Source organism: Geotrypetes seraphini, chromosome 2, assembly GCF_902459505.1.
Source record: "Geotrypetes seraphini chromosome 2, aGeoSer1.1, whole genome shotgun sequence".
Taxonomy (NCBI): domain Eukaryota; kingdom Metazoa; phylum Chordata; class Amphibia; order Gymnophiona; family Dermophiidae; genus Geotrypetes; species Geotrypetes seraphini.
In genome coordinates, this window is record NC_047085.1 from 249045362 (window position 1) to 249070547 (window position 25186).

Consider the following 25186-nt stretch of genomic DNA (forward strand, 5'->3'; position numbering starts at 1 on the left):
CAGGGTTCTACTGATTTTGGCTATAAGTTAGTAAATAGGGCTAGCCAAAAAGTGTCCTGCCTAGCATTGGGTACCATGGCAGCTCTGTATTTGGTTTAAGGCAATTGTCTACAGTGTTTCCACCCTTTCTGCCAAATAAATCAAAGAGACTTGAGGATGAAGAGATTTCAGAATATAAATCATGGTATAATCATCACAGATATATTGCTAGTTGCTTTATCAACATCATTAGTAACTTATTTAAAGTCAAACATATCACACAGGTCATTACAATATCACTGTATTACTGCCTGGGAAAATACAGATCCATTTGTTATCTTTTTCTCCCCCTTCCTTACCTCTGCTTCTGTCCATGTGTTTCCTTCACCTTTCACTGCTCTCTCACTGCTGTCTCGCTAATTCTTCTCCTAGGGAACCCCATTTGCAGCCTGCATCTATCTGTGCTGTCTCTCCCTCAGCCAGCTTCTAGTCAGCCCATATACTCGTAGGTCTTGACTATATGTATTGAAATCCTTCCTGCAGCCTTTGGGAACTAGGCTGTGATTTTATAAGCTGAGGTAAGCTGCTTCGAATCATGCAAGTGGAGAAAAAGCCTAATATTTCCTAACATAACTTCAATGAATTGATTTTGATTTAGAATGGTGCTCAACAGTCTTTCTGGCTAGGGCCCCAGGATCATAACTAAATAAAATAGAGTCCATCCCCCACCCCATCCCCAGAGGTACGGAATAACAGTTCACCTATGGAGAGCCCACCTAGATTACGACCTCAAATGCATGAGACAATCTGATTTAGAAATTGTGCTAAATTTTGCCAGAACCGAAAAAACTTTGCAACTAGTGACAAAGGATGACAGGTACTGAATTATACAGTTTGCACACCAGTTGTCCTTAGATCAGTGGCATAACCATGGGGATCCTTGGAGGCCTGAGCTCCCTCTAGAACTTCAGCACCTTTTTTTCCTTTTGCTAGAGGGGATGCTGAAGCCCTGTCAGCCAAATAAATACGGCGCCACTGCTCCCCTCCTCCTTGCGAAGCTTCCCTAAGGCAGATGTTGGCATGTGCTGTCAGTCGACATCTGCCTTAGGGAAGCAGTATGAGGTTGGCGTCAGTTACCAAGTTCTTCCTTAAGGAAGCAGCATGTGAAGGAGAGGCATGTCAGTACTGTATTTGGTTGGCAGGGTTTCATCAAAGATATGTTTGGCATGTGAGGAGTAGGATGTAATGCATTGCACCCCCAGAATTGGAGGGCTGGCTACATCCTTGCCTTAGAACAAGTTCTTTTGGCCCTTATTGCTTTTCTTGTTTCAAGATTAGGTCCAACCCACTGAAGTAACACTGTTTTGCCCATATTTTCTACTCTGCCCTTCTCTTCCTCTCTCTTGCAGCTGAGTTATTTCAATTAACAGACTTGGCATCCAAACTTCAGTCTGTCCTAACTGGCTTTCTCACTTCTCAGGTCCTTGTTCATTTGTTGTATTTGGTATCTTACCTTTTTCCAAAAGAGCACCGGGAAAAAAACCTACAGCCCCTGTAATAAGATGAAGAGAGTGGTAGAACCAGGAATAACTACTGCTCTAGAACCTGGGACTCTTGAACCTGTCTGCCACTGATCACACAGTTGTAGCTTTGCCCTGGTTTGCAGCTTTCACAGACTATACATCGCAAGAAGGTTGCCTCCTTTTCTTTGCCATGGAAGACTGGGAGTCTGTGTAGGTGCTTTCTTTGCTTGGTGATATAGGTCCGGATAGGGGGAAAAGGGAATTACTATGCTTCAAGACTCAGACCCAGATTGTGTGTTTGGTACTCCTGGTCTTAGTGATGCAGGACAAGAAGGAAAGGGGGTAAGAGATGGAAATAGGAGAAAGAGCAATGGAAGGAATTGGGATGAGTGGAATGAGAGGATGGGGGAGAATAGTGTATGTTACTGGGGTGGGGGTGAGTAGGAAAGTGTGCCAGACATGCATACCCAGAGAAAATTTTAAAAAAATCACCATTTCAAACCAACCAATATATATGGCTATTATGGAAGATAGTTTTAAGAAATCAAAACGCTGCTATTCAAAAAGTATATACAATCTACCTAATCTCCCTCTCCTCTTCCCCTAGAAATAAAAACACTACTGTTCAATACCATTACAATCTTCCTAATCTCCCTCTCCTCTTCCCTTACACCGACCAGGTTCTGCGCACTCCCTGGCACCATACCCTCAATCGACCAATAAAAAAAATAAATATATAAAGACAACAAAGCTATCTGGAACCTAAATCATCCTACCGAAACCGATTACCTACCAACATATGGAAACAGACAATTTGCTAAGTAATGTAATGTAACCTGATTTATCTTCCAATGTTATTATGTCTATACACTCATTCTGTTATTAAGTCTATACCCTCAACTTGTATTCTCCAATGTCATGTACCCTCCTGGAAATGTCCAGTTCTCTTCTTATGTAATCCGCTTTGAACCGCAAGGTACAAGCGGAATAAAAATCACTAATGTAATGTAATATAAAAACCTCAGAAAAGCCAGTTGAGAACTAGCAAAATTTGCTAGAAACATCACTTAATGGTGCATAAACACCATTCCAGCATTTGGTCAGAAAAGAACCTTTTAATATCAAAAGGTGATTTTTTTTTTTTCCCCAAAAAAATAATCTGACACTATTGAGAAAGTGAATTGGAAAATCTTTTTGAAACAGCATAGCTGTAAATTAGTCATTAAAATCCCAAATATATAAATTTATGTGACACCATTTTTTTAAATGGAACACAAATGAACTTCTACTGCAATAGGTGTGTCATTCTGGACGGACAGGTAATATCCCCATGCTTGCCATGGTCTGCTTCAGGCTGTCCATGTCTTCTCGGACAACACCACAGTGGTGACTTACATCAATATTTCAGGAAATCCAAGATGGCCACCACGGTAGCGTTTTGGCACTGAAAAACAGCACCAAGACACTAAAATAAAAAAGTTGCAATTTTAGCATTTTGGAGGTAGGGAAACAACAAAAAAAAGGTTTCAAAACCATTGGTGCTGGAAGTTCTCCAGAATGGCTACAAGCTGGACTTTCATTGTCCCCTGACGGATTCTTTCCTGGTTTCTCTGGTGTGATGGCCAGAAAGGTGGCGTAGGTAGAGGCCATGACCCAGGTTACTGGTCATTGCAGCCATAGAGCCCGAGAGATACTTGATATACTTCATTGTTCCAAAGAGAGGCTCTGAAGATTGGTGACCGATTGGACCTCAAGGTAGTCAGTGTGGTGCTGAGAATGCCTCGCTTCAGAACGAAGACAGTACGTTAATTCATTGCCTCAGTAGCGCTGGGGGAGTTTCTATCTTCCCTATATTTGATGGAGGTATATCTTCATATTCCCATCTTTCCCAGAACACAGGAAGTACCTGAGATTCCACCGTTGACAATGGTGCCCAGGACCTTCACCGAGGTGATGGTGGTGGCAGCCCATCTGCTTATCCTGGAAGTTCTGGTTCACCCATACCTGGTCCACTGGCTGATCCCATCGTAGTCTGAGGGGCGTCGAGCAGTTCATCAGCACCTGGGCTGGGTGATCTATTTCAGGAAGAGTTACCTCCAGCTGACACAGGACTTGGAATACCTGGGGGTTTGCTTCCACATGGGTCAGAACAAGATGTTCCTGCCCTTGTCACGTCAGAAGAAGTTCCGCAAGTTGGTCAGGGATTTTCTGGCCACTCCAATTCCAACGGCCTGGCAGTATCTCCAGGTTCTGGGGGACCATGGTGGTGACTATCGATGTAGTTTCTTGGATCAGGGTCCATTTGCGCCCACTGCAGGATGCCTTGATTTCGCACTGGAGTCTGCAAAGGGATGCTTTGCATGCCCCACTGCCGTGGATGATGGTGGCTCAGAGCAGTTTGGCCTGTTTGCTACACCCTCTCTCTCTGTCCAGAGGTCTTCCCCTTCAGATTTCTGAGTGGATTATCCTGACGACGGATGCCATTCTCAAAGGCCGGGGTGCTGTCTACCTGAGTGTTCCAGTTCAAGGCCAATGGGCTTTCTCTGAGAGGAAGTGGTTGATCAGTCGCCTGGAACTCCAGGCGTTCAACTGGCTCTCCTTCACTTCAAGGATTATCTCCTGCTTGGGGCTGTCCGTGTCTTCTCAGTCAATGCCACAGTGGTGACTTACATCAATCGCCAGGGGAGCATCTAAAACTCAGTGAGCCCACCTCTTCTGGTGGGCAGAGAGTCACTTCATGGTTCTGTCGGCTGTGCATGTGTCCGGAGTGGACAATGTCCAGGCGGATTATCTCAGTCATCATATGCTGGACCCCAGGGAGTGGTCCCTGTCCCAAAGAGCGTTTGACTGTATAGTAGAATGCTGGGGGTTGCCCCAAGTTCAATCTCATGACCTCAGCGGCCAACAAGAAAGTGCCTCGGTTCTTGAGTCGTGGGGCAGGCAGCGAAGGCCTGGATGCTCTGGTTCAGCCCTGGCAGTAGAAGGATCCACTGTATGTCTTCCCTCCATGGCCCATGATAGGGCGACATTTGAGAAGGATATCGACCCACAGGTATCCAGTGATCCTCGTCGTGCCCAACTGGCCAAGATTCCTGTGGTATGCCAACCTAGTTTGGCTCCAGAAGGATCAGGGGCTTTGGCTCCCTTATCATCCTCGTCTTCTCACGCAGGGCCCGATTGTGCTGCAGGATCCAGACTGCTTTGGTTTTACACCCTGGCTATTGAGTGTGCTGTCTTAGTTTGCAGAGGCTATTCATTGAACGTTGTTGCCACTCTTCTCTGCAGCAAGAAGTCCACTGTGGCTGCCTATGCTAACGCTTCAGAAATGCAAGGATCCGTATATACCTTCGGTTCCCCAGATTCTGGAGTTCCTTCAGGATAGCCTGTCTGTGTCTTCGCTCAAGGTCCAGCTAGCTGGATTTTTTTTTTGTCTGGGGGCCTAACGTCCTGAGACGCTCCCTGGCCACTCACCCGGATGTTGTCCATTTTTTGCAGGGTACTCTGCGGCTTTGGCCTCTGTTGCGGCTTCCCTGCCCTACTTTGAATCTGAACTTGGTTCTTCAGTCTCTGGCTTGTCCGCCATATGAGCCTCTGGTGCAAGCTTCTGTAATGGATCTTACGATCAAGACTTTTTTTCTTGTGACAATTACCTCCACCCACAGAGTTTCCAAACTTCAGGCTCTTTCCTGCTGGGACCCCTTTCTGCGTATTATGGATTCCGGTGTGGTGTTGCGCACTGTTACATAGTAACATTCATAGTAGATGATGGCAGATAAAGACCCGAATGGTCCATCCAGTCTGCCCAACCTGATTCAATTTAAATTTTTAAATTTTTTCTTCTTAGCTTTACCCAGTACTGTGCTTGGGTTCCAACTGCCGAAATCTCTGTTAAGACTTACTCCAGCCCATCTACACCCTCCCAGCCATTGAAGCCCTCCCCAGCCCATCCTCCACCAAACGGCCATATACAGACACAGACCGTGCAAGTCTGCCCAGTACTGGCCTTAGTTCAATATTTAATCTTATTTTCTGATTCTAGATCCTTTGTGTTCATCCCACGCTTCTTTGAACTCAGTCACAGTTTTACTCTCCACCACCTCTCTCGAGAGCGCATTCCAGGCATCCACCACCCTCTCTGTAAAGTAGAATTTCCTAACATTGCCTTTGAATCTACCACCCCTCAACCTCAAATTATGTCCTCTGGTTTTACCATTTTCCTTTCTCTGAAAAAGATTTTGTTCTATGTTAATACCCTTCAAGTATTTGAACGTCTGAATCATTTCTCCCCTGTCTCTCCTTTCCTCTAGGGCAGGGGTGTCCAATGTCGGTCCTCGAGGGTCGCAGTCCAGTCGGGTTTTCAGGATTTCCCCAATGAATATGCATTGAAAGCAGTGCATGCAAATAGATTTCATGCATATTCATTGAGGAAATCCTGAAAACCCGACTGGACTGTGGCCCTCGAGGACCGACATTGGACACCCCTGCTCTAGGGTATACATATTCAGGGCTTCCAGTCTATCCACATACGTCTTCTGGCGCAAGCCTCCTATCATTTTCGTCGCCCTCCTCTGGACTGCCTCAAGTCTTCTTACGTCCTTCGCCAGATACGGTCTCCAAAATTGAACACAATACTCCAAGTGGGGCCTTACCAATGACCTGTACAGGGGCATCAAAACCTTCTTCCTTCTACTGACTACGCCTCTCTTTATACAGCCCAGCATCCTTCCTTTCTTCCAAAAGTAGTTTCAGCTTTCCATGTTAACCAGGAGGTCCAACTTCCTGCTTTTGCTTCCTCTGGTTCCAGAGAGCAGGATCGGGTGTTGCGGTCATGTTATGGTTTCTGGAGATTACAAACAAGTTAGATTACGAACGAGTTTCGTGTCTCCAACCATTTCTTTGTGCTGGCAGGACAGGCCAGCTTCCAAGGCCACAATCTCCAGATAGATCCGTTCAGCTATCTCCTCTGCCTACATAGAGGCCAGTAAGAAGCTCCTCCCCTTGCCAGTGCGGGCTCACTCTACCAGAGGCATTTTTTCCTCTTGGGCTGAGTCATCGTATGGAGTCAGTCCAGAGGAAGGCTACTAAAATGGTGTGTGATCTTCATGATAAGGCGTATGGGGACAGACTTAAAGATATCAATCTGTATACTTTGGAGGAAAGGCGGGAGAGGGGAGATATAGTTGTTTAAATACCTACATAATATAAATGTGTATGAGTTGAGTCTCTTTCATTTGAAAGGAAACTCTGCAATGAGAGGGCATAGGATGAAGTTAAGAGGTGATTGGCTCCGAAGTAATTTGAGGAAATACTTTTGTACGGAAAGTGTGGCAGATGCGTGGAACAGTCTCCCAGAAGAGGTGGTGGTAACAGAGACTGTGTCTGAATTCAAGAGGGCATGGGATAGGCACGTGGGATCTCTCAGAGAGAGAAAGAGACAATGGTTACTGTGGATGGGCAGACTAGATGGGTCATTTGGCCTTTATCTGCCGTTATGTTTCTATGAGATTTGCAGGGCTGATAAATGGTCATCCTTGCATACTTTTTACCAAGTTTTACAGGATCGATGTGGCAGCCAAATAAGGATGCTGCCTTTGGTTCCTCTGTTTTGGCAACAGGCTCATCAGTCCACCCTGACTCTGTGGGACTGCTCTGTTATGTTCCGCTAGTTCAGGAATAGAGTGGGATTGTACAAGAACGAAAGATTTAGGTTCTTACCTTTGCTAATCTTCTTTCTTGTAAATCCACATTCTATTCCTGGAACACGCCCTGTGATTGTTGATTCACCGATTGTCTGCCTTTGCAAGTACTGTTTTCTGACCAGCCTCTAAGAGTACCATCTCAATGGATTTAGCATTTAGTTTGTGGATCCCTAGTTCAGGTACCCCTTTCTGACAGAGCAGCTTATCTCCTTATAGCACTGTTTTTTGTCATTCAGGTTTCTAATGTTTCATGGCATGTTTCAGTTTTTTCAGTTGTTGCTGTTTGTTTAAACTTATTGTTATGAGCAGATCAAATGTATATGTCAGGGCGTATCCCTATACTCCTCTTTTGCCTTTGTCCTCTACAGATATTTCTGGCTGCTTTTGTCACCAACTGATTTCCTGGGGGGCAGTTCTGAGGTAAGAGGGGAGGGGCTTAAGACTTTTGTGTTATGATGCGTACTACAAGCTCTGGCGAGTATGGGAAAATAATCCACTAGTCCAGGAATAGAGTATGAATTTAAAAGAAAGAAGATTAGCAAAGGTAAGAACCTAAACATTTGTTTTTTTAAATAAAACGAATTCAAATTTCAAGTATTTTGCTTCTCCCTGACCAGAGATACCTGCACTCATCTCTCATCTGATGGCAATGTTAAGAAGTACATGTCACACACTTTCAAATGTATTAGATTTCCAGTGTTGGTACATTTTCAAGAAAAAAAAATAGTTGCTATGACTTATGAATCAACCCTCATATGGCACCTGAGGCAAATAATTGAAATACCAGGGAGCCAAACATTCTTGTTCTAAGTCCACAAGAGTATGAGAGGGCATCAACCAGTCTTTCAAATGATGAGCCAGACAGGCCTGATTGTATCTATACAAATCTGGTAATCCCAAACCACCCACCTTCCAGCCATCATATAAAAACAAACATTTTCAGTTTCTTTCCATCCCCAACAAAGATTTCCTATCAGTACGCACAGTTTCTTCAGATCTTTCTGTAATAAACTTATGCATAAAATCTGTAAAACACAGAATCATTTAGGAAAGATGGTCATTGTGATGCAAGCCAATTCTATACATGCATATTTCCCATTCCCCCAGAGGTAGATACTGGGAAAGCAGGGGATTTCCAACGTATTTCTTTCCTAGAATTTTGAAATCATTGTCAGGGCTAGATACAGTTCCAATTCTCCCACTCAACAGACTCCTCCCGAGGGGCTACCTTTCCCTCCATCTGGCCCTCTTGGTAATTTGAAATTCCCTATTTGGCCTTTTGTGTGAAAAGTTTGAGGCCCCCTACTATAGATGGTTAAAAATTGACTTTAAGCTTAAAGCTAGTTTGAGTTTGCAAAAGCACATTATCCAGATGCAGGTCTACTTTTTCTTTAGAAAAGGGTGCGAGTCCATAGCTTGAATTTACTCCATTGAGGTACAAAAGGATTACAGGAACAATTTGGTGGGTGTTGATCAATGTAGCCTTTGAGGAAACAGGTAATTTAAGATGCACCTTTTCCCATTTATGAAGACAATGCTTTGGTAAGCACCTACAAATCCAGGCAGATGGGGAGAACATAGTCTAAGCCTCAGTATCTCACTCTTTCAGTTGTGTTCTTTTCATTATTTATACCAGCTTGGATTGTCTTACCTTGACAATGATCAGTTTATTTTTCATGGTTTTGTAGTAGGTTCTGAGACTGGGGAGGAAGCAACATATCGTGATCCACGATTGGATTGGAAGGGGATGGGGTATGGACCAGCTAGAGCCACATTTTCTTTTTGTGGACTTGTGGGATATTTGGGAGGCAGGCAGCTAGCTGAGTCCTTCCCTGAACTTTATGCTTGGACCATCAACAGTCAGCTAATTTCAAGCCAAATTTCAAAAACCTTTGTTAGCTACTGTACTAATACACAGAGCCTGGATAAGAGGGGAAGACATTTAGAATAAATGTAACCATACAGAAATGCTAAAATTTCACCAACATCGATAAGTGATTTTTTTTATTTATTTATTTGTTATATAAATGTTTGTTTTTAAAACTGCTGTGGATATTCTCCTTTGAATGGGAGGGAGGTTTTATAAATTTTAGATCCTCTTTTTTTAGTAAGCCACATTAGAGGTTTCTACTGCGGCATGGAGCGTCAAATGCTACAGGTAAGTCATATTTCAGTTGATGATCACCTTTTAGAATTTTTTTGACAGCAGTGTATGATTTAAAGCTTTCTTATATTTCTGAATTGATTGAATTTGTGCTCTATCCCTGTTTATAACAGGGATGATTAACGATGTTTAGACATGTCTGTTACATGTGATAATGGTAGGGAAACAATATTTTATGTATGTGATATGGAAACCGCATAGTTGTATATGGTATATAAATCTATTATAATAATACCTTAGTTAGCGCATGTGTACTACGATTGAAACTCTGGGCCTTCGTGGTTCCGTGCCACATTAAAACGCATGCGCAGTACAATAGAACCGCTGAGCAGGGAAGCATTTCAGTGCACGATATGCTGTCGGTATTCCAGAGCGAATGGGAACTGATTTCATTGGACCAAAGTCCAAGCCACACTTCAGAGGCAAAAGGAGAAAATAGAAGGGAACTAGGGGCTGAAATAAAGGGTAGGTGGGAGAAGGGGGCTGGAGCTGGGGGTCGGTATTGTAAAAAGGGAACATGTTAGAGAAAGGAGCTGGGAGATGATGATGGGGATGTGTAAGAGAAGGGGGCTGGGGCAGAAAAGGGGATATGTGTGAGAAGGAGACTGCGAAAGGGGACTAGGGCTGGAGGCTGAAAGGGAAAAAAGGGAGAAGGAGGCTGCAAAAGGGACATGTGAGAAAAGGGGGCTGGGGCTAGTGACTGAAAGGGAGAAGGGAGCTGGGGGGGGGGGCTAAAAAGGGGTTTGGAGCTAGAACTGAATAAAGGGGACATGTGAGGGAAAGAGACTTTAAATGGGGGTTCTTGGGAAAAGAGACCTGATATAGGAGGCTGTTAAAAGAAGACAGTTCGGAGAAGAGGATTGGAGCTTGGGACTGCAAAAGGTGAGTTGTGAGAGAAGGGGTCTGGGTCTGGATTTGGGGGCTGAAAAGGAAGGCGGGTGTGATAAGGAGACTGGAGCTAGAACTGAGGGCTGGAAGAACAGCTATGAGAAGGGGGTTAGGGGCTATAAAAGGAATGTGTGAGGAGGGAGTTGGGGAAGAAAAAAGGGGGAAGTTGGAGAAGGGCTACAAAAGGGCTGGGACTGAAAGAAAAGGGCTGGGACTGAAGCTGGGGACTGAAGATAGGAGCTGGAAGAATAAGTGAAGATGTGGAAGCAAAGGTTGATGGGGAAAGGGGGAATGGAGAGGGAGTTCTATAGAGGTGAAGGACAGAGAAGGGGGACAGATTTTTAAGTTAGTGAAAAAAAGGTAGAAATAGGGACGGTAAAAGGGGAAATGGGAGCCTGAATATGGGGGTAAGACATAAGAATAACCATACTGGATCAGACTAATCTATTCTAGCACTCGTTAATGTAACAGGCTTAAACACTAGTTTTTAAATAAATAAATGTGAATTCTATGAGCGTCGGAGCATTTAGCACTCTGGGCTGCAGGAGAAACCTCTAACACGGTTTAGTAAAAGGGGGATAGTCTCTGCCTATGTAAAGAGATAGAAAGAATAATTTAATATCTATGGGTCCAGAGTGAAAAGAATTGCTACAGGTAAGTCAAAATTTGTATTATAGGAGTAACTTCTAATGGGTAATAGATTCTTTTACTGGGCATTTCAAGATTTGAAAGGTGCTCTCCTACTTCTAGCTCAGCATTTGGATTAAGCAAATAAAAAATGATTTGTAAAATGTTACCAAATTATGATATTCCCCTTCCAGGCCCAAGAGAAGCTAGGTCCAGTGGACATGCTTGTAAACTGTGCTGGGTTTGCGGTTTCAGGAAAATTTGAAGATGTTGACATTGATTGTTTTGGAGTAAGTATAAATTTTCTATTCATAGAAGAAATTAAGAAAGGTGAACAAGCAGCACATAAAGTTGATATTGAATATAAAGCAGCAGCAGCTCCTGGTAATGTGTACTGTATAAAGTTGCTAACCTGATAGATTGCAGGGCTGTGGAGTTGGCAAGTGGGATGCCCAGCCAGTCCCGCCTGCCAGCAGGCCCACCTCTTCCAAAATGGCAGCCCTTCCCCTTCCTGGTGCATCTTGATGCACAGTGAAGGGGCATAAGGCCCTAATTGGCCCAGATATCTGGGCCAATCAGGGCTTTAGGCCTCCTTCCTGGTGTATCATAGGATACACTGGGAGTGGCCTAAGAATCCAATTGACTTGATACCTAAGGCCAATGGCTCTTTAGGTTTCAGGCCAATCAGGCCAGCTCACTTCCCTGCTCCTTCTCCCTCCCTGTCCTTCCAGGCTCTGCTCTGGACCTGCCATAAGACCTAGTGGTCCAGCGGTGGGCTGGGACAGGAGGGATCCCTCCCGCCTCCTGTACAGGCTAATTCTAACAATTCTCGCCTCCCTCCCGCCTCCCCCAAATTGTGCCTTAAATCCCTGGTGGTCCAACAGTGAACCATGGCAGGAGTGATCTTCCTATGCTTCTGCCCAGAGGGAGGGAGGATGGAGAAACTGCATGGAGAGAGGGCCGGAGAAACTGCATATGTAGAGGTAGGGAGGGGAGGGCTACAGAAACTGCATGGAGAGAGGAAGGTGAAGTATCAGGGCATTTGAATATAACCCCCACCCCCTTGGAGGGAGGGAAAGGTTACCTCTGTTTATATTTGGGTTAGTTTATATTAGAGTATATACATTAATAATTATAAAAGGAAAGAAATTCATTAAAGATAGGAAAGACCTAAAACAATCATATCAAGTTATTGTAACTTCTATATAAATACAATGTAGGTAATACAGGGAATTGTGTTATCTAGATTGGATTACTGTAACACATATCTTGGAGTAGCTAAAACAAGATGTTAGGCATTACAGGTGGTGCAAAATGCAGCTGCATGCCTCATGATGGGCGCATCTAGGTACGCGAATACTACACCTTTTGTTGTGACAGTAACATTGGTTGCCTGTGGTGTTCAGTGTACAATATAAAGTGGTTGACAGTCTTACACCAGATATTGAATCATACCTTTACAATGTATTTTAAGAAGGTGGTGGCTGTTTACCATCTTTTTGGTCATCGAGATCAGAAAATGTCTCACTTTTGAAAAATAATGTTAGCCCAGGGTATATAGAAACTAGAGCAGCTGCCTTTTGTTATGCAGGGGTTAAATTGTGGAATTCCCTGCTGGGCCAGTTGAGGGTGTGTGCTGACAGGGTTTGGATTTAAGACTATTGAAGGTTCACTTACTGGTATTTGTACTTGTAGCAGCATTTTTATGAGGTTTAAGAAGACCTGGATATAGAAAGCAATACAAATATACTTTTTATTGTTATGTTTTATACTGTATACATTTTTAAAATATTCTCCACAGAATATCAGGTAGATTCTTCTAATGAACTTTTCCCTTTCCACTAACTTGATCATCAAAGGTCTGAATGTTCAACATAATTGCCATAGAACTGATAAATGCATGCTGGAGAATCCTGAAAAATCTGCTTGAGAGAACTGGGAGGGGTGTGTGGGGGTGGGGGGGTGGGGCTGTGGTTTTAGGAGATGGAACCATGCATCTTTGAGGCAGACTCAAGGAGATCTGTTGAGTTGTAGGTGAAGATCACAAGTCACATAAGTTCTTTGAGGGTAGGCCCACTGGACAAAGCACATCTCTTCTTCCAACATCATCTGTTTGTGTAATATCATTGTATTGTGTTACTTCCTGTGTCTATGCACTTCTACAGAAGTTGATGGAGGTCAATTACCTAGGTAGTGTGTACCCTAGCCGAGCGGTGATTCACACCATGAAGGAACGGAGGATGGGGAGGATTGTGTTCGTCTCCTCACAGGCTGGACAAGTGGGATTGTTTGGCTACACAGCTTATTCTCCAACAAAGTTCGCTGTTCGGGGACTGGCTGAAGCTCTACAGATGGAGGTACGTTCTCCAACACCTATCGCAAGTAACTGAGTAGCACACTTTTCCAACCATCCAAGATTTGCATTAGATATGGTAAGATTGCAGCGTATTTATGCCAGAAAACATTTTATTTATTTTAGATATTTGCTGTCCACCTAAATCCTAGACTTATTTCCTTCCTATACTCCTGCCCCGTGGAAAGCTGTCATCAAAATGGCTGCCGTGAGTTCCCTTTGCAGTCTCGACTACAATGAGAACTCACAGCAGCCATTTTGATGATGGCTCTGCACGGGGCAGGAGCGTAGGATGAGCGATCCTGCCCCGCGTTGCCACTAGACCACCAGGTAAGGTCCGGGGAGGTTCGAGCAGCCTGCAAAAAGAAGAAAAAAATTGCGAATAATGGAATTCGCGAGTAGGGAAGCCACAAATCCAGAGGGAGAGCTGTACCATATTTTCATGCATATAACATGCACATTATACATTGTTACATCCTGGACACACACACAGTGTTTGAGTATGCTATATTCTGTTTGTTTGGTTTTCTTTTGATTTGATTTTCTCTCCAGTTCTGGTTTCTGTCTCTCTTTAATAAGAACATAAGAATTGCCGCTGCTGGGTCAGACCAGTGGTCCATCATGCCCAGCAGTCCACTTACATGGCGTCCCTTAGGTCAAAGACCAGTGCCCTATTTGAGTCTAACCTTACCTGCATACGTTCTGGTTCAGCAGGAACTTGTCTAACCGTGTCTTGAATACCTGGAGCATGCTTTCCTCTATAACAGCCTCTGGAAAAGTGTTCCAGATTTCTACCACTCTGGGTGAAGAAGAACTTCCTTACATTTGTACGGAATCTATCTCCTTTTAACTTTAGAGAGTGCCCTCTCGTTCTCTCCACCTTGGAGAGGGTGAATAATCTCTCTTTCTCTAATAAGTCTATTCCCTTCATTATCTTGAATGTTTTGATCATGTCCCCTCTGTCTCCTCTTTTCAAGGGAGAAGAGGCCCAGCTTCTCTAGCCTCTCATTGTATGGCAACTCCTCCAGTCCCTTAACCATTTTTGTCGCTCTTCCCTGGACCCTTTTGAGTAGTACTATGTCCTTTTTCATGTACAGCGACCAGTGTTGGATGCAGTATTTCAGGTGGGGGCGCACCATGGCCCGGTACAGCAGCATGATAACCTTCTCCGATCTGTTTGTGATCCCCTTCTTAATCATTCCTAGCATTCTGTTTGCACTTTTCGTCGCCGCTGCGCATTACGCGGACAGCTTCGTTGACTTGTCTACAAGTACTCCCAAGTCTCTTTCCTGGGGGGTCTCTCCGAGTACCACACCGGACATCCTATATTCGTGCATATGATTTTTGTTACCGACATGCATCACCTTGCATTTATCCACATTGAACCTCATTTGCCATTTTGCAGCCCATTCCTCGAGCGTGTTTGTCTCATTGTATGTCTTTGCAATCCTTCTTTGTCCTCACTACTCTGAATAACTTTGTATCATCCGCAAATTTAAATACCTCACTCGTCGTACCAATTTCCAGGTCGTTTATAAATATGTTGAAGAGCACGGACCCGAGCACTAAACCCTGTGGCACTCCACTCGTGACGCTTTTCCAGTCTGAGTATTGTCCATTTACCCCCCACTCTCTGTTTTCTATCTGCCAACCAGTTTTTAATCCACTTGAGTATATCGCCCTCGATTCCATGGCTCGCAATTTTTTAAGTAGTTGTTCTTGCTTGACCTTATCAAACACCTTCTGAAAATCCAGATATACCGTATTTTTCACTCCATAAGACGCACCCTAGATTTAGAGTAGGAAAACCAGAAAAAAAACATTCTGAGCCAAATTGTGTACTAATATATACCAGGCTCTGCACCCTGTCTCCCCATCACTGCGAGGCTGTTCATTTCATTTTTCATATACACACAATACACACAGCAGATATAAATTATCAAAACCGACACATTTTGATCACTAAATTGAAAATAATATAATTTTTCCTACTTTTGTTGTCTGGTGATTTCATGAGTCTCCTTCCTTCCTTTCTTTCTTCCTTTCTTCCTTCACTCAAGCCCAAGAATTGTCCCTTTCTATTCCCTCCCTCCCATGTCCCAAGTTTGTGCCCCCTCCTACTCACTGCTTTCCAGCCTTTGTTCTTTGACTTACCTCCCTCCCATGTCCCGAGTTTGTGCCCCCTCACTGCCTTCTAGCCTTTGTCCTTCGTTCTCCTTCCCTTCCATGTCCCGAGTTCGTGCCTCCTTGCCCTCACTGCCTTCCAGCTTTGTCCTTTGTCCTCCCTGCTGCACCGGAAACTGCCTTCCTCCCTCCTTGTGCGTTGAAACGCGACTACCCTCCGCTGATTCCTCCTCCTCTGGCCCCGGTCTGCCGCCGCTGCACCGCAACTCAAAGAAGGGAAGGGCCAGCTTGCAGCGATTGCACATTGCCATCCCACAAGCCTTCGCCCGATGTCAGAACTGACATCAGTTCTGATGTCAGGAGAAGGCTTGTGAGCTGGAGATGTGCAATCGCTGCACGCAGGCCCTTCCCTTCTTTAAGTTGCGGCGCAGCAGCGACGGGGAGCAGCAGCAGGCAGCCTGCGTACCCCTAACGAGTGGGTCATTTTAAAAAGGTACACCGGGGTTGGTGGGGGGGGTGTTTTAAAAAAGTTACTTTCGCTTCATAAGGCACACTGAAATTTCCACCCAATTTTGGGTGGAAAAAAAGTCCATCTTATGAAGCGAAAAATATGGTACAATGTCGACTGGGTCACCCTTGTCTATCTGCCTGTTTACTCCCTCGAAGAAGTGCAGTAAGTTTGTCAAGCAAGATCTTCCTTTGCTGAAGCCGTGCTGGCTGGTCATCATCAGATTGTGTCCATCAAGGTGATCAATTTTGTGATCCTTTATCAGAGCCTCTACCACCTTTCTCGGTACCGAAGTCAGACTCACTGGTCTGTAGTTTCCCGGATCTCCCCTTGAACCTTTCTTGAAGATCGGCGTAACATTCGCCACTTTCCAGTCTTCCGGAATCCTTCTTGATTTGATTGACAGATTGGCTATTAGTTGAAGCCGTTCAGCTATAACCCCTTTCAGTCCTTGATTACCCTTGGTGGATGCTATCCACTCCCAGTGATTTATCATTTTTAAGCCTATCAATCTGCCTGCAAAACTTTTCTAGACTGACCATCAATCCTGTCAGTTTCCTGTCTTCATTTCCTGTGTATAGCCTGTCGGCTTCTGGTATATTGGATATATCCTCTTTGGTAAATACAGACGCAAAAAAATGTTTAGTTTGTCGGCCGTGGCTTTGTCCTCCTTCAGTACTCCCTTTATTCCATGTTCATCCAACGGCCCCACTGCTTCCTTTGTGGGTCGTTTCCCCTTAATATATCGAAAAACAGCTTAAAATTTTTTGCCTCCTTAGCTATTTTTTTCCTCAGTCTCTTTTGGCCCCTCTTACTGCCTTATGGCACTTGCTTTGATGTTGTTTGTGCTTTTTCCAATTTTTGTCCCTTCCTCCCCTCCACATGAGTTCTGCATCTCCCCTTCCCTTTTCTCCCTCCCTCTTCAATCCCACAATCATCCTTGCTATTTATTTAAAAATATTTATAACCCGCCTTTCTTCAAATCTAGGCGAGGAACAATAAACATACAAAATAAACAACTAACAAATAACAAAAACATATCAACAATATCATAAAAACCTCCTAAAATATCTAAGCATCATTGCACAATTACAAAATATATCTTCAAGACAGTTCAATGCTAATACAATCACTAATTCAAAAAGCAGTTTCATATATACAGTTGGTACCAAAAGTGTGTTAAAATAACAGTTTTCACTTCTTTTCTAAATTGACAAAGCATGGTCAATTCACGCACTGAACCGATAAGGCATTCCACAAAACCGGATTTGCAATTGCCAGTAAGTTTCACAGTTGCTAAAGATGGAATTTCCAATCTCAAGCTATCAGCAGATTGTAACTCATGTGCCGGAGAGTGCCATCGGAAGAGTGAACGAACACCTGGTGGAAAGTTACTTTGAAGCACCTTAAACATCAGACACAGAACTTAAAATTCCACTTGCATTCCAATGGGCAGCCAATGACGTGCACGTAATACAGGGGTGATATGATCAAATTTAGAAACATGAGCAATGCGACGGGCTGCAGCATTCTGTGCCATCTGCAAAGCACACAAAACACATTTGGGCAACCCTAAATAAATGGAGTTGCAATAATCAAGCAGTGGCGTGATCAATAACGTGATTGAAAAGCACACCAGTAATCACTACCTTAATATGAGCCTTAAATGACAAAAATGAATCGAACACAACTACCAAATACTTACATTGCTGGCGAACCTCAACAACCTCGCCTGCTAAAGATATTTTGGCTGGCCCCTATTGGTCTATGGTGTTTGATATTCTTTCTGAAATTTTTCACAGGCCCATTTGTAAGTCTATGGGCAGTGCTTTATTGCATATGCCACATGGGGCGTTGCCACGCTCCTGTCAGACCTTGGCTTTTCATATGTTCACAGCTAGTAGACTATTGCTGGCTGTGCAGTGGAAGCAGGTCCACCCACCCACTAGGCAGCATTTATTGGGGAAATTAGCTTTTACTTTTCATATGTCTAAATTGACAGCTCTAATGCACCATCGCCTCTCTCTGTTTTTGAAGGTTTGGGATCCCTACATAAAGTGGTCATCAGTTTCCTAGTGGTCTCACCCAGCTGCTCTTGAGTTTCATATTTTGTTCTCCGCACACATATGGGGTGGGAGGCTGTGGGTGGGTTCTGTTTTGACTTGGACTATTTCGTCTCATACTGAAGAATCCCAGTATGACTTGTGGCTGGGTGTGAGGGCGTGATTCTATGGGATATTGGTTGTATTGTTTATTGTGTATATTTTTGCATTTCTTCAATAAAATCTTGGAGAGAAAAAAAGATATTATCCCAGGACAAGCATGCAGCATATTCTTGACTGATGGGTGACAGCACCGACGGAGCCCCGGTACGGACAATTTTAGAGTGATTGCACTCTAAGAACTTGGAAAGTTCTAGTAGGCCGCACCGCGCACGCGCGAGTGCCTTCCCGCCCGACAGAGGTGCGCGGTCCCCAGTTTCTTAGTTTCCGCGGAGCTAAGAAGACGCGTTTTTCAATGGCGCGCAAATCCCGGCACTTGGAACCATCCACCCCAGAGTCCCGAGACCGTATTTCCCATATCAGGGACCCTGATCTGTGGGGTGACTCTGAAGAGCCCTTTCTGTCTGAGGGTGAATGTTCCTCAGATGAGGATGAGCCTGCTGTGCCTGACCCATCCTCTCAACATGAATCCACATCTTTCACTTCTTTTTTGAAAGACATGTGTGACTCTCTATCCATTCCTTTGGAAGCTGAATCTAAAAAGTCTAAAGCCTTTTTAGATGCCCTTGACTTTGATCAGCCTCCAAAGGAATTTTTGAAACTCCCTCTTCATGACATCTTGAGGGAAACTTTCTACAAGAATCTGGAAACTCCCTTAACGATTCCAGGAGCTCCCCGTAAGTTAGATTCATTGTATAAAGTAATTCCTATTCCTGGTTTCGATAAGCCCCAGCTTCCGCATGAATCTCTGCTTGTGGAATCTACTCTTAAAAAGTCCACAGGGGCTAGTATCTATGCTTCTGTACCTCCTGGCAGAGAGGGCAAAGCCATGGATAAATTTGGTAAGAGGCTCTACCAAAATGCAATGTTGGCTAACAGATCTGGTAACTATGCTTTTCATTTTTCGTTTTATCTTAAGCATCTTCTTACCACCATGGCTTCATTTGAAAAGTACCTTCCTCAGCGCAAACAGCAAGCTTTTCATCACTGCTCGTCTTCTCTGTTTCAACTACGTAAGTTCATGGTTCGGTCAATTTATGACACTTTCGAACTTACCTCCAGAGCAACTGCGATGTCTGTGGCCATGCGTCGCCTTGCCTGGCTTCAAGTATCCGAGCTCGATGTTAATCATCAAGATCGGTTAGCCAATGCCCCATGCCTGGGGGATGAGCTCTTTGGGGAATCCATGGACTCGACCACTCAAAAGCTCTCTGCCCACGAAACACGTTGGGATACCCTGCTCAAGACTAAGAAAAAGCCTCCTCAGACTCGGCCTTTCAGACAGCAATCGGCTTATCAACGACGCTATGCAGCTCGCCCATTGCCAGCAGCTCCCCAGCAACCCAGGCGTCAACGTCAACAGCAACGTCAGCCTCCCAGGCCACAGCAGCAGCAACCTGTGAAGCCACCTCCACAACAAAAATAGACATAGCCCTTTTGACTGCATTCTCCAAAACATAGCCAGTGTTCCAATTTCTACCCACCTACCTCAACCTATAGGTGGTCGTCTCTCTCTTTTCCTCAGCCGGTGGGAGGTTATCACTTCGGACCAATGGGTCCTCAACATCATCCACCACGGCTACTCTCTCAACTTTCAGACCCTTCCAGCTCAAAACCTGCCAAAAGAGTCTGCTTTGAACACTCCTCAGTCTGCCCTCCTTATTCAGGAGGTTCAATCCCTCCTCCTAAACGCTATAGAGGAAGTTCCTCTAGATCAGCAGGGACAGGGATTCTACTCCCGTTACTTTCTAGTTCCCAAAAAAACAGGAGATCTCAGACCAATCCTAGATCTTCGCGATCTCAACAAATGTTTAGTCAAGGAAAAATTCAAGATGCTTTCTCTGGCCACTCTTTACCCTCTTCTCAATCTAGACGACTGGCTATGCTCCCTCGATCTCAAAGAAGCATACACTCACATACCGGTCAATCTGACCTCCAGACAGTATCTCCGCTTCATGATCAATCGCTGTCATTATCAATACAAGGTGCTACCATTCGGTCTTGCCTCCTCTCCAAGGGTGTTCACCAAATGTCTCATTGTGGTGGCTGCCTTTCTACGCTCTCACCACCTTCAAGTCTTTCCTTATCTGGACGATTGGTTAATCAAGGCCAATTCATCTCAAATAGTGCTCCTGGCCACCAACCAAACCATCCTGTTTCTACAACTTCTGGAGTTCGAGATCAATCTACCCAAATCTTATCTCATCCCCACTCAGAGACTTCAATTCATTGGAGCGGTACTGGACACAGTCCTCATGAGAGCATTCCTGCCATCCAACCATCTTCAAACTCTTCAATCTCTATGTCAGCAGGTGCTTCCACAACGTTCCATCTCTGCCAAGCAAATGATGATACTCTTGGGTCACATGGCCTCCACAGTTCATGTCACACCCCTCGCACGTCTTCACCTGCGCACTCCTCAATGGACCCTTGCTACCCTGTGGTCCCAAGCGATGGATCCTTGCTCACGACACATATCTGTGACATCATCTCTTCGTCAGTCTCTACAATGGTGGTTGATATCCTCAAATCTCTCCAGAGGTCTTCTGTTTCATCTACCTCCTCATCAACTTGTCATTACCACCGACGCCTCCCCTTATGCCTGGGGAGCTCATTTGAACGAATTCCAAACTCAAGGGCTTTGGACAGCCCAGGAAATGAAACATCACATCAATTTCCTGGAACTCAGAGCGATGTTTTATGCCCTCAAAGCCTTCCAACATCTTCTCTTTCCTCAGGTCCTCCTGCTGTGCACAGACAATCAAGTTGCGATGTACTACATCAACAAGCAGGGTGGGACAGGCTCTCGCCTCTTGTGCCAGGAAGCCCAGAAGATTTGGGCTTGGGCCACAGATCACCAACTATTCCTGAAAGCTATCTACATTCAGGGAGAACAGAATTCCTTAGCGGACAAGCTCAGCAGAATTCTCCAATCTCACGAGTGGACACTCGATCCTGTAACTCTACAGTCCATCTTCGCTCAGTGGGGCACTCCTCAGATAGACCTCTTTGCAGCTCCTCACAATCACCAGCTGCCCCTATTCTGCTCCAGACTCTACTCTCCTCACCGTCTGGCAGCGGACGCTTTTCTTCTGGATTGGTCCAATCTGTTCCTGTATGCTTTCCCTCCTCTGCCGCTCATGTTACGAACCTTGTTCAAGCTCAAGAGGGAACGAGCCACCATGATTCTGATTGCTCCACGGTGGCCCAGACAACATTGGTTCTCCCTTCTACTTCAACTCAGTTCCAGAGAACCCTTTCTGCTTCCACTATTTCCTTCTCTGCTTATGCAGCATCAAGAGACCCTTCTACATCCCAACCTCCAGTCTCTACACCTGACAGCTTGGTATCTCTCGGGCTGACTTCATATGATTCTCTTCTGTCTCAGCCCGTTCGTTCTATTCTGGATGCTTCCAGGAAACCAGCTACTCTGCAATGTTATCATCAGAAGTGGACACGGTTTTCTTCTTGGTGTCTTCTTCATCATCATAATCCCACGTCCCTTGCAGTGGAGACATTGTTGGATTATCTACTTTCTCTGTCTGACTCTCAGAGTCCATCTCAGTGCTATTGCTGCTTTTCATGAGCCAGTCCATGGAAAACTCCTTTCAGCTCATCCCCTGGTCACCAGATTCATGCGAGGTCTTTTCAATGTAAAACCACCTCTTAAAGCACCTCCTGTGATCTGGGATCTTAATGTGGTTCTCTCCGCTTTAATGAAGCCTCCATTTGAACCTTTGGCTACTGCCACTTTCAAGTTTCTCACTTGGAAGGTACTTTTCCTTATTGCGCTCACCTCTGCCAGGAGGGTCAGTGAGCTCCATGCACTAGTTTCTGATCCACCTTTCACAGTCTTTCATCATGATAAGGTAGTTCTACGTACACATCCAAAGTTTCTCCCTAAAGTTGTCTCTGAGTTCCATCTCAACCAATCCATTGTTCTGCCTGTCTTCTTTCTGAAACCTCACTCTCATTCTGGAGAACAGGCTCTGCATACTTTGGACTGTAAGAGGGCTCTAGCTTACTATTTAGAGCGTACGAAACCCCACAGATCAGCTCCCCAACTCTTTCTGTCCTTTGATCCGAACAAATTGGGACGTCCTGTTTCTAAACGTACGTTGTCTAATTGGCTGGCAGCGTGCATTTCATTCTGTTATGCTCAGACCGGACTGACACTGGAAGGTTCTGTCACGGCCCATAGAGTCCGAGCTATGGCAGCATCTGTAGCTTTCCTCCGTTCCACTCCTATTGAGGAAATCTGCAAGGCTGCCACTTGGTCCTCAGTTCATACTTTTACATCTCATTATTGTCTGGATGCATTCTCCATACGGGATGGACACTTCGGCCAATCTGTTTTGCAAAATTTGTTTTCCTAATGGCCAACCTTCCCTCCATCCCTCTTTTTGTTAGCTTGGAGGTCACCCATCAGTCAAGAATATGCTGCCTGCTTGTCCTGGGATAAAGCACAGTTACTTACCGTAACAGGTGTTATCCAGGGACAGCAGGCAGATATTCTTGCGTCCCACCCACCTCCCCGGGTTGGCTTCTTAGCTGGCTTATCCTAACTGGGGACCGCGCGCCTCTGTCGGGCGGGAAGGCACTCGCGCGTGCGCGGTGCGGCCTACTAGAACTTTCCAAGTTCTTAGAGTGCAATCACTCTAAAATTGTCCGTACCGGGGCTCCGTCAGTGCCGTCACCCATCAGTCAAGAATATCTGCCTGCTGTCCCTGGATAACACCTGTTACGGTAAGTAACTGTGCTTTTTGGCTGGGCGTAAAACCAGATCAATGGGTCTCTAGCTGTATTGCTTAACTATCAACGATTCATACCTTCAGGACCTTTGGTCTAATGTGGAAACAGAAGGCCGTAGTGCTAACAGAAGACTGCCTGTGTGAATTGTAATTAGTTGGTCAGTATAGCTAAAGACCATAAGAAGGAGGAATGGGGGAGAGAGGGAGATTAAAGAGAGACAGAAGCCAGAGCAAAACACCTAGGACTGATGCAGAGAGGAAGAAGGGAGAGATGGTGGCGGAGGGAGAGGGGAGGCCTCAATGCTGGGGAAAAACTTACTGAATTTTATTCATATAACACATATAAATATGTATATGTATGGGTGCATGTACACATTTATTTTTGCACATGAAAATATTTTACCATTTGTAAATGTTACAGTGGAGTCAAAGGGAATGTTGGATTTGTAGAAGAATTTGTAACTTTCTTACAGCAATGCTGTCACAGTGGGAAAGTAGTTAGAATTGTACTTTTCATGATTGAATGGTTGATGCCAGGAAGGTGGTTTTAGATAACATTAGCGACTAGTGATATACCTAAGAGAATGAAGAGCTTTATAAAAGAGTTGACATACTTCCAAGTAGGTTAGTGCAGTTATGATTATATCGGGGGAGGGGGGGGGGACTAAATATTTTGTTTTGATTCTAAAGAATGTCAAATTTAAGAATATGGTGTGCCCAGAAAATGTTGTAGTGAATTTTAGAAAGTGAAAAAAACTGTCAAGTTTAGTTTTTGAATTATTCAGAATAATCATATTTAACAAAGTAATGAGGGGAGAGGAGTTTGTCAGACTACAGGGATTCCTTCAGCCTGTACTTTCTAATCTGAAACTTACGAGTCACACTGTGTCTAAAAAGGAGACATGATGCAATTTAAGGACATACAATTTAGTACAGGGCAAGGGTGCAGTAGAGGTACATTATAGAACTGTTTGAGATATTCCGTTTTATCATTTTAATGACTTGTAAAAGGCACTTCCAAAGCACCATGTTAATTTGTTATTGCAGAAAAAGTGCTCAACCCATGTGGCAAAGAGCTCAGAGAAGACCAGACCTTCAAACTGAAGCTTTTAACATCACCAATAGGAAGTTGAACAAAAAATACACGGACCATGTTTCAGCTACAAAGCCTGTATCAGGAGTCTTATGAATAACAAAGTGTATTTATAAATATATAAATAATGAAAAAACAATATAAACATAAGTATAAAGCGTTAGTTGCTGATTCGTGGCCGTATTGGGCTTTGTTCTATTAATAAACTATATTTTCCATACTGGTGGTTATTCCACTTCTTATTGGTGACATTAAAAGCTTCAGTTTGGAGGTCTGGTCTTCTCTGCTTTGTTTATCCATTTAGTTTTGTGCAAAGAGCTCAAAAACATTTTTATTCATAAAGTTGTTTTAATGACACAGGGCAGATTTATTGTGAATGTTTTTGTGTATGATTTATTTATAAGAAAGATAACAAAAGCAAGAAGAATTATCTTCATGAGATGTATTCAAATTACAGGTAAAGCCATATAACATCTATGTAACAGTGGCATATCCGCCAGATACTGATACACCTGGATTTCAAGAAGAAAATAAATCAAAGGTAGATTTCTTATTTATAGGAGGATTTTTATATGTTCTGTTCATTCATTCTTGGCAAGTCGAGCAGCACTAGTATCAGGGTTGGAGTCGAAAATAAGCCCTAGCATGATTTTTAAAGATGGTCCTAATATAAGCTCTAGTTAAGATCAACCCCCGAAGCCTCCAGATTCTCCCTGACTCCATCCCTGATACTAGTGCTGCCTGATTTGCCAGTCATCTCTTCCTTCCCCTCCTCCACCCCAATTCTTCTTCTTTTCCTTTGTTTCCCCCAGCATCTTTCCTCACCTCTCATCCATCTCCTTGTGCAGCAGCTTCAAGGCCTCCAAAAAGAGCATCAGCACTGTGAATGGGTCTTCCCTCTGCAGCGTCTTTCTATCCCTACCTCCCATTTCTCTGTGCAGTGGAACCCCACTGACCCTCCCACCATGAGCCTGACATACCTCCAACTCTGAAGCCTCCAAAGCAGCAGTGGCGGCAGCAGCAGCTCTGAATGGGCTGCTTCGCGGCCTTCCCTGCCAGGGCCTTCTCTCTGCCACGTCAATGATATCATCAGTGACACGGCTGAGGGAAAGCCACGAAGCAGCCCATTCAGAGCTGCTGCTGCCACCACTGCTGTTTTGGAAGCTTCAGGCTCACAATGGGAGGGTCGGTGGAGTTCCACTGCACAGAGGGATGGGAGGGATAGAAAGACGCTGCAGAGAGAAGGCCTGTTAAG

General features: G+C 44.5%; 1 protein-coding gene across 3 annotated transcripts in view; it reads left to right on the forward strand.

Moving 5' to 3' along the window:
* KDSR (3-ketodihydrosphingosine reductase) overlaps positions 1-25186 on the forward strand; it is a 96233-nt gene that overhangs the window by 46178 nt on the left and 24869 nt on the right. For all 3 annotated transcript variants that reach the window (XM_033935305.1, XM_033935303.1, XM_033935304.1), the window contains 3 exons: positions 11075-11170; positions 13046-13237; positions 24389-24472. In XM_033935305.1, the coding sequence (XP_033791196.1) occupies positions 11075-11170; positions 13046-13237; positions 24389-24472 (372 nt within the window). The remainder of the gene's footprint in view (positions 1-11074; positions 11171-13045; positions 13238-24388; positions 24473-25186) is intronic.